We start from the raw sequence: 10,237 nt of genomic DNA on the forward strand, positions 1-10,237 counted from the left end.
ATATAAATTTTTTTATTAAAAAAAAAGTAGAAACTCTAAAGTTAAATTCTTTTTAATTATAAAAATAAATGCCACAGAAATTGATCCAAAAATAACAATTGTATTTGATTTTTTTTTTTGGTCCTTGCCTAATCTAATTTAACATCTTAAGTTTAATAAATATAGGTGGCGACTCCCTTTTATTAGTGCACGCACAATTATTACTAGCATAAGCTATAAATCCTAGATGTCAATTGATAAAGTCGTAATTCACCTTCTAAAAAGAAATAGAGGAGAAAATTATAAGATTAGAAAGCAAATTTTTATTAATAAGGTGAGTGTTTAAATGTAACAGATTAATTGAGCTATTAAAACTTTTTCTATTATAACTAATTAATTTTAAATAATAGGCTACAATTTATAACCTTCATAACAACATATAAGGAAGAAAATATGAATTTCTTGAAATATTTAGAAAGAAGATTTTTGTGGAGATAATAAAATTGAATTGATGTGGTTTAGATACAAAAGAGTCATATTAGGACGGAGTTATAGGCAATTTAAGATTAAGGGTGTGTTTGGTGCGAGGAAAATGTTTTCCATGGAAACTATTTTCCTGGAAAATAAATAGACATTGAACTTATTTTTCATGTTTGGTTGGTAACTAGAAAAATATTTTTACCAAGAGTAAAAAATAATTTATGAAATTGAAAATATTTTTTAAAAATAAAATTATTATTTTTTGAGGGTAGTGGTGGTGGTGGGGTTGGGGTTGGGATGGGGGGGGGGGTAGTGGTGGTGGTGGGGTTGGGATGGGGGTAGTGGAGGGAGGCAGGGGAAGGGGGTAGGAGTGAAAAAATAAATTTTTGAAGTTGATCGTATTTTTAAAAAAAAAAAAATTTTAGGGGTTTTGGAGTGGGTGGGGGGCTGGACGGGGAAGGGGTAGAAGTTTAAAAATAAAATTTTGAAGTTAAAAATATTTTGAAAAGCAAAATTAATTTTTTGGGAGGGGTGAAATGGGGGGCTGGCTGGTGATGGGTGGGTGTTTGGGGCATTTGAGGAGAGTTTTGAAAAATGTTTTTCTTAATTTTTGAAGGAAAATCATTTTCCTTAATTTTGAGAAAAACAAATTAATTTAAAAAAAAATTCCAAAATTTTATTCCAATCAAACATGAAAAAATTGAAAACATATCGTACCAAACCGACTCTAAATTGATTTTGTCACGTTTCATAAGTTCTTACGCAAACAAATATAGGGATAAAAGATATATGTTGGCTATTAATAGTGTATAGCACTAGGTGTTGCATGTCAATACGTGGCCTTTTTCCTAGCAAAAAAATGATCAAATTTACTGTTGAATTACGTGAAATGTTGTGTCGGGTACAAATTTCATAGTTTAATAACTTTTGCTCAAATTATATGTATATATATTTGAAAATATTTGATTGTGAACTTAAATATTTTCGTATATTAAATCAAAATCATTGAAGAAATCAAAAAACTTCAAAATATTGATGCATTTTTGGTTATCACTGTTATGTTCTTCAGTTCAATGGCCAAATGTTCATCCCTCAAGCTCAAATTAACCAAAATGAAACTCAGTTGCAATAATTAATTACACAACCAAGGAGAATTCTCACATTTAACACAACCTACCCCTCATTTACACGATAAATAATAAATTTTTATTTAGTCAAAACAATATTTTAATGAGTAAGCTCAATATAATTGTATCAGATAATTTTTTTATTTCCATGTTTCAATAATCATCTCATCCATGTAAAAATGCTTAATTAAGCCGAGAACTAAGAAAGAAGCTACGTACTAAGAAATTTTTAATATACTTAATGTTAAATCCAGAATTTGTTTGAGTATCTAATAAATACTTTCTCCTTTAATTATGACTATGAAAACATATCAAAAAATAAACGGTCATTGTCTTATAGATAAAAAGTTCAATCAGTTAATTTGTGTTATATATCAATTCGGGTTTAAAATAATTTTAAATTAAGGGATTTAAAGTAGGGATACGAATCAGTTAGTTCGATTCGATTTTATGCATTATTGATTGGGTTTATAGATTTTTAGTTTTTAAATATGTTAAATCAATAATCAAATCATGTAAGATGTTTTCTTATTGACTTTTGGTTTATCGATTTTGGTCCTTAACGGTTTGATTTTCGATTTAGCCAATAAGAAAATACTTATAAAACAAAGATATGACTTTTCTAATAAATTTGATGCGAAAACACAATAATGTATATTTACAAATGCTCATAAAATAGAAACAATAATAACAAACATGAAAAAAATGATCCAAGTGTAACACAAAGAGAAATTAAGAAGAATAAAGTTTTTACTTTTGTATAATGTGAAATTATGAACTCGGAGTCATTTTGAGGTGTAAATTGAAGGCTAAAGGACAAATATAATACTTCACTAGTAAGATAATGAAATTAATAAATAATATTTATGTACAAATAAAAGTAGTAAATTATTAGTTTTAATGGGTTATCTGTTTACCCAATAATTCAATATTAAAAATCAATACCAAATCGATAACCCAATAGTTTTTTAAAAAAATAAAAAATAAAAAAAACGTTAACCCAATAACAACAAATCAATAACATTTTTATTGGTTCAATTTGTTTCGGTTAATAAAATAAGTAAGTATATTATTATGTTTAAATATGATCTGATTATGATTTTACGAGGTAATTTTGATACCTAGTGTACTAGGAGTGTCACACACATTAATATCTCAATTAGTTAACACATAAATAGCTCAATTAGTTAGCACAATCTATTTGTAGAGGTAGTTCCTAGTTAATTATCCCCTAACTTGGTCACACTTTTGATGATAGCCATTCTAATTCATTTTTTGCCTGGTCCACCCTAAGTACCCGCCCTATTTAACCCACCCATTTTACATATGGATCGACCCATTATCAACTTTTTGCAGTAAAATGGAAATAAACGGCTGGGTGTGGTTTACGTTGTGTTGATTAGAGCATTTTTCTCTATAATATTTGTAAGGAAGTTGACTATTCTAGGAAGTTTATCAATGGAGTAGTGACTATTGAGTAGTTATTTAGTGTTAATCAAGAACAAATTTTGAATTTCAAACATAAATAGATTTTTTTTTTTAATGATTATGATTTTCAGGTCAATTTTCGTGCACCTCAATTAATTTTATAGGATGCCCAGCATCAATACGTACCAGATAATTCCTTAAACTTCATAGTTTTCAACCATTTTATTGACTACTCAACTATATTCTAAAATACATAAATAGATTATCTTAAAATTATGCACTTGCTATTTATTTACGAAAATGATTATAATTTCAATTTCAAGTTTTTCATATAAATATTAAGAGGACAAATCACATAATAAACAGAATTGATGAAATTTAAGATGATCAAAGTTAATTATTTACAAAAATGATTATAATTTCAATTTGACTTCGTAAAGAGGACAAATCACATAATACACGGGAATGAGGTCATTTAAGATGATCAAAGTTAATATTAGCAGAATTTTATGGCTGTTCATATTGATTTATACACGAATTATATATTAGTAATAGTGAAAGAAATATTCTACCGCAAGCAGAGGTAGATCTCGATAGATCCAGAATTTTCATTTAGAAAGTAAAAAATGATAAAAGTATAAATATGTGAATAAACTAATAAAACACAATTTCAAAAAAGCAGTAATATATAATTTATTCGATACGAAAAGCTAATTCCATTATAAGAAAACTGATTTTTAGTCTTTGGGAATGGGCCTTCGATTTTTCTAGATGTAACTTTGTTATTTTAGCAGTTTACATGAAAGATTCATGTTCAACATGAATTTAAACACTAATCAAGAGAGTCAATTTTTAAGGAAATTTACCATTACATCTCACTTTGCTTGGGTTTCAAAAAAAATAATATATATGACAAGAAAAATTTGTAGCCACTATTCTTTGAATGAGCATAGGGTAAAACCTTATTCCTATGCAATAGATTGCAAACCACATAGGAGAGGTAACCGGCACTATGCAAGTCTGATGTGACGAACTCGATTCAAAAGGCAAACCCCTTGCTTTCGCTAGTAATGGATTTCGAACTTGAGACCTCCAACACGAAAGTCTCAAGCTCAATTTGCTTGGGTTTCAAATTGATATATGTACTAAATTTACTCATATACAACCTCCGACCTGTTTCTTACACCCATTTGCCACCCTAGTCACTCAGTCCCAAAAAACATTTTAACAAAGAATATCATTTTATACTTAAATCATGTTCTTAAGTCAAATTATTATGTCATGTAAATTGAAATGGGAAGAGTAATAAGAAAGGAAAAAAAAACATGAAATAACTTGTAGTTAGACAGGATGATTTAGTCTCGCATAGTTAACTATTTGAATTGATCAGCCGAAGAAAATCATGCTACTTACATGATTCAACTTACTCTTCTCAGGAAGCTCCTTATTTCACTGACACTTGAATCATGTCATTTAGGTGATTGATACTTGTAGTTAGACAGGATGATTTGTTCTCGCATAGTTAACTAGTTTGGATTCAACATATGATGAGATACGTTATGATGAGATTAGCCATGATGAGATAAGTTATGATGAAATTAGTTATGATAGAATAAGTTATGCTAATATTATTTTTTATTGAGTGTTTAGTTTATTGTATATAAAATAATAAATTTGAAGAATAATTTATTTGTTTACAAAAATACTCTTCATGAATGTAAAAGTGATATAAAAGGGGTTTAAAGGGATATTTTCCTAGGACAAGCTATTTCGGATTACTATACCACCCAAGAGAATGGATAACTTACCCAATACTAATTATAAATTCTAAAATAAGTTATCTCGAACTTGCTAGCCAAACAACAAATTAAGTGATAAAATATTTAACGTTATCCTTCACGTCAAACTATCCCTAAGGGAATATAGTTTGAGAAGGTTGGCAAAAGATTGCAAATGTATTCCCTCTATATATATTCACACACACAAAAGGCAGTGGAAGCAGGGGTCTTTTAAGATAGCACAAGTTAAAGATTCATGGCTACTAAACCTGGCATCCTTACAGAATGGCCTTGGGCATCCCTTGGCAACTTTAAGGTACTCTTTATTGAATTTCCAACTATTTTTTTCCATTTTGACAAGCTTAATACATTTAGCTATTTTTTTTCGAAGCAACGATCTTTTGTTGGATGATGAAGTTACTATAGCTTCATCATCCAACACCTTTTGTTTAACTCTTTTAACATTTCCTTTTTTGTTGTCGTTGTTGTTGGGATGAAGTACTTGGTTTTGGCACCATTTGTGGGTCATAGCATATACTCATTCTTCATTAGCAAAGAAGAAAGCCAGAGGGACTTTTCGTACATATTCATATTCCTCTATATAGTCATGAGAATGGTTCACCACCAAATGTGGATATCCCTGTCTCGCTACAGATCCGCTAAGGGTGATAATCGTATTCTTGATAGAAGCATTGAATTCGATCAAGTTGACAGAGAAACAAACTGGTACGTATACTCCCAGCAACCCCTTTTCAAAAAGCTTTAAAATTCTCCGTGTTTTACTTTTTTTATATTTTGAATCTCCTTCGTGAAATGATGAAGAGGGTGGAGTATGTAAGCCCTTAGACAAATCTCATATCGGCAAAACAGAGGAGATATTAGACGTATAAATAAAGAAAGCAAGCATTAGAACCTAACCAAGGGACGAAAAGAAGATGCAAAAATAAATTGTACATGACATGATTGATTTAAGTCGGATCGTTTTTCTTGTAGGGATGATCAAATTATATTTAATGGAGTGGCGTTCTACATTGCATACCTGAAGTTCTCAGAGACTCATCACTTGCCTCTATGGAGGATTGATGGGATCATTATAACTGCCTTGCTCCATACCGGTCCTGTAGAATTTCTCTATTACTGGATTCACAGAGCTCTGCACCATCATTTTCTATACTCTCGTTATCATTCCCATCATCACTCCTCCATTGTCACCGAGCCTCACACTGGTAACTCGTCTTCAAATCTTTTGTAGCATTTAGACAATCCATCAACTATCTGCAGATGCTTACAGTTTTTTCTTTTATTTTGGCTGGCAGCTGTGATTCATCCATTTGCTGAGATTGTAACATACTATACGCTCTTTTTTATTCCGTTGGTCACAACAGTATTAACTGGGACGGCTTCTATAGCTTCAGTGGTTGCATATGCCATCTATCTCGATTTCATGAACCTCATGGGTCATTGCAACTTTGAGCTAATTCCAAAGTGGATGTTCTCTATCTTTCCCCCTCTCAAGTACTTGATATATACGCCCTCGTGAGTCTTTTCGACCCTGTTTTTCAATTTTTATTTATATACCCTCTCTAGACCCTGCTTTGTGGGATTTCATTGAGTATGTTGTTGTCGTTGTTGGACTGAATGGGCAGACAAGTAATCCTGAAGATTTTTTTACTTGTGAACAATCTGTTTTATTCTTTACCACTAATATGAATTCTTTGATGGTACAGGTTCCACTCACTACATCACACTCAATTTGGATCAAATTATTCACTTTTTATGCCAATGTATGACTATCTGTATAGTACAGTGGATAAGTCCTCAGATACACTGTATGAAAAGTCACTTGAGAGGAAAGCTGAATTGCCTGATGTGGTGCATCTAACACATCTAACAACCCCAGAATCGATTTACCATCTTCGACTAGGGTTTGCATCCTTGGCCTCAAAGCCTCACACTTCCAAGTGGTATTTTTGGTTAATATCACCCGTCACGCTATGGTCATTCTTTATTACTTGGATTTATGGTCACACATTTGTTGTTGAGAGAAATTTGTTCAGCAATCTCAAACTACAAACTTGGGCTATCCCAAAATATAGTATACAAGTAAGAAGTTATTGTTGGTTCTGAGTTATATATTGTTAAAGAGATCAATTGGCCTAATTCTTTTATTTTGTTCAGTACTTTATGCAATGGCAAAGAGATTCTATTAACAATTTGATTGAGGAAGCAATTATGGAAGCGGATCAGAAAGGCGTAAAAGTTTTGAGCCTTGGACTCCTAAATCAGGCAAGTAAAACTATACAAAATCAAATAATGCCTCATTGATGTCTCAAATCACAATTATACACAAATGTAATGTTGTAGCAGGAAAAGCAGGTGAATAATAATGGTGAGCTTTACATAAGGAGGCATCCTAAGTTGAAAGTGAAGGTGGTGGATGGAAGTAGTTTAGCTGTTGCTGTAGTCTTAAACTCCATTCCTAAAGGAACTTCCCGAGTGGTACTTAGAGGCCGTTTGTCCAAAGTTGCTTACTCCATTGCCCTAACCTTGTGCCAAGGAGGAACTCAGGTATATTTGACTATATACTGATCTCCACAATGATTTTCGTTTCTCCGTCTCTTTTCTCATTGAAATTTATCTATACAGGTTATGATAGATGGAGAAGAGTACAAGAGATTAAAAGCATTACTTAACCCTGAGGTTGCTTCTAATTTGGTCCCTTCAAAATCTTATGCATCAAAGGTATCAACTATACCCCCTCCCCTGCATATATATATCCCCAACAAGAACAAAGAATACTTCTTGATTAAAAGTGTATGTATTATTATATTGCAGATATGGCTAGTAGGGGACGAATTGAGTGAAGATGAACAACTGAAAGCACCAAAAGGAACATTATTCATTCCTTTCTCACAATTTCCACCAAGGAAAGTTCGCAAGGATTGCTTCTATTTCAACACACCAGCTATGAATATCCCAAAACATCTTGAGAATGTAGACTCTTGTGAGGTTAGAAAGAAATCATTTGAGTATATCTGTGTATGGTACATTAGATGAGTCCTTAGGACATTCAGGACTAATTTTTTTATAATTCCAGAACTGGCTACCAAGAAGGGTGATGAGCGCGTGGAGAATAGCCGGGATTCTGCATGCATTGGAAGGTTGGAATGAGCATGAATGTGGTAACAAGATGTTTGATATTCAGAAAGTATGGAAAGCAAGCCTTCAACATGGTTTTAGCCCATTGACAACGCCTTCTGCTATTGAAGCAGAGGCTTAAAAACACTACATTGTACGTCTTCATCATGATCATATCTTGAATCAGTAATGACTAACTAGTTTGTCATCCTATCTGAAGCATGGATGCTAAATACAATCAATAAGACTAGGGAAAGCCATTGACTGATATTATTTTCCATAATTATTGTAATTCTACAAATAAGCAGGTTTGTGTTGATCTCAATTCGAATTTCTATCTATCTCTTGACTGTTAATTTCCACTCATGATATAAACCCATGCCAACAGTCGAAGTCATTGAGGTTCCTTTTAAGCTATAAGTTTCCATTTAGTCAATCTTTCTTTTCAATCATTTCAAACTCGAGTTATATATATCTATAAAGTTCAAATTCAATTTGCCTTTTTCTGTTCATAACTGGGCCATCATTTGTTTGCGCACTCGACTCCTTAATTTTTCATTTTTTGAACCTTTCATGAGTTGTACAATAAGTTGAAATAATAGTTAGGCTTACCTCAACACCATTAGTAAGTCATATGTTATTCTTATATGCACCCTGTGTTTTCATGGGCTAATTTTGCCACTCCTCTGTCTAAGTCTTAAGTAAAGTTATTATTTTGTACTTTTTCTTAAAACGAAAGAGTAGTTATTACTATACTTGTAAGAGCATGTCATTTGGTTGAGATCTTCACTCTATCTCACCATGTTCATGCATTTGGTTGGTTATGGTTGTGAATGTAAAGAAAATAACAGATAAATAAGAACAAATATGTGATGTGGAATCAACTCACTTTTTCTGTGTCAAAGCTCAGTCTAGAGGTGATAACAATCATCTCGATCAGTGCTCACAAAAAACATAATATGAATTAATACAACTGGACAATAACGAAGCAGGACAATTTTCTGTGATGTTATTTCAAAAGAATTTGAAAGGGTTACGGGGTCAGTACTTTTTAGTTAATTTAGAAAGGGCCTGAAAATGGTCTAACTCAATAATGATGTTATTTTTAAAAAGCTAATAAAATTTTTAATATAATTAGCATAGGTCTCAGATATCAGATACGTGAAGGCGAGGATGCTATATATGTCTGATGTTATTATCTAGAACAAATTAATTTAGTTTTGAGTCCATATATATCAAAATCTGATCTTAATTAAAACCATACAAAAGTAAGATGCAGCAGAAAAGGGGATTCAAAGTCAATCACTACTAGCAGATATGAGATCCAGACCTGCTACGCTTGGGAGAAGGACTTGTGTCATTTAGATCCACAAACGAAATACTAATAAAAATATCAAAACAGATCGCTAAAAATGACAGAAAAAATAATGAAGTTCGATCTACAAATATCAAACGTCAAATATACACATAACTCTTAAGTAAGCAAACAGAAGACTCAAAACTCTGCAGATCGAAAACCGATGATTGAACGGTGGTCGGAAGTATACTGATACTGTGAAAGAGAGACGGAATTGAGAAGAGGTAAAACAACTCTTGCTAAAAAAACTCCAAAAGAAAAGAGATGACTGGTGAACTTCCTTTAGCAAGTGTTGTTTCTCCACTTCCCCATTTCCAGTTAGCTGCAGTTGTCATTCTAGGGTTTCAACTCACATAACATATTTATATATGTATTGATATTTGAAGGTAATTGAACCCTTATCTTTCTTCTTTTTGTCGGGCCGAATTTGAGTTGGGTGCCCGTGAGGCCCAGAAGTTCTTACCAAAATGTACCATCGACCAAAATAAAAGATTACATGTACATATATACATGCACTTTTTTTTTTTTTTTTGCTCAAAAGTAAACATCCACAGATTATAAAGTAACTGAAAATTTAAGGCAAAATAAAATAAGACTAACTTTCACATTTATCAAATAAAAAAATTTATATTTGTATGCTATAGCAAAGTTTGTATAATTGCAATCTATAGCAAACATAAAAATTGTATAATTCGCTATACATGTACAGTTGAAGCAAATTGTATAAAACGAAATGTATAAAACAAGAAAGAGAAAGACATTTTGGCAGAGAAATGTATAAAAACAAAATATATAAAACGAATTGTATTATTATCAGTGTATATAACAATTATATACAATTTAAATTTGTATAAAATGAGAAAAAGAGACTTGACAAGGAATATACAATTGAATCGAATTGTATAAAACGAAAAAAAAAAAGAAATTAGATACAATTTGAAATTGTATAA

General features: G+C 31.6%; 1 protein-coding gene and 1 non-coding gene across 4 annotated transcripts; one reads left to right on the forward strand and one right to left on the reverse strand.

Moving 5' to 3' along the window:
* The first annotated feature begins 4,771 nt into the window (after positions 1-4,771).
* On the forward strand, positions 4,772-8,255 carry LOC101267647 (very-long-chain aldehyde decarbonylase CER1-like). 3 transcript variants are annotated; one of them, XM_004229647.5, is made up of 10 exons: positions 4,772-5,108; positions 5,292-5,518; positions 5,786-6,018; positions 6,109-6,328; positions 6,520-6,895; positions 6,971-7,078; positions 7,160-7,360; positions 7,439-7,534; positions 7,628-7,801; positions 7,890-8,255. In XM_004229647.5, the coding sequence occupies exons 1-10, from the start codon at positions 5,049-5,051 to the stop codon at positions 8,070-8,072; spliced, it is 1,878 nt and encodes a 625-aa protein (XP_004229695.1). In that variant the 5' UTR covers positions 4,772-5,048; the 3' UTR covers positions 8,073-8,255. The 3 variants fall into 3 exon arrangements, with proteins under 3 accessions (XP_004229695.1, XP_025887228.1, XP_069143012.1); XM_026031443.2 differs by having other exon boundaries at positions 4,934-5,108; positions 7,157-7,360; XM_069286911.1 differs by having other exon boundaries at positions 4,941-5,108; positions 7,169-7,360.
* Positions 8,256-9,490: 1,235 nt separating this feature from the next.
* Positions 9,491-9,607, reverse strand: MIR6024 (microRNA MIR6024). Its single transcript, NR_108013.1, has one exon. It is a non-coding gene; the product is annotated as a microRNA MIR6024 (primary transcript).
* Positions 9,608-10,237: the final 630 nt, after the last annotated feature.

Source organism: Solanum lycopersicum, chromosome 1 (assembly GCF_036512215.1).
Source record: "Solanum lycopersicum chromosome 1, SLM_r2.1".
In the NCBI taxonomy this organism is placed as follows: domain Eukaryota; kingdom Viridiplantae; phylum Streptophyta; class Magnoliopsida; order Solanales; family Solanaceae; genus Solanum; species Solanum lycopersicum.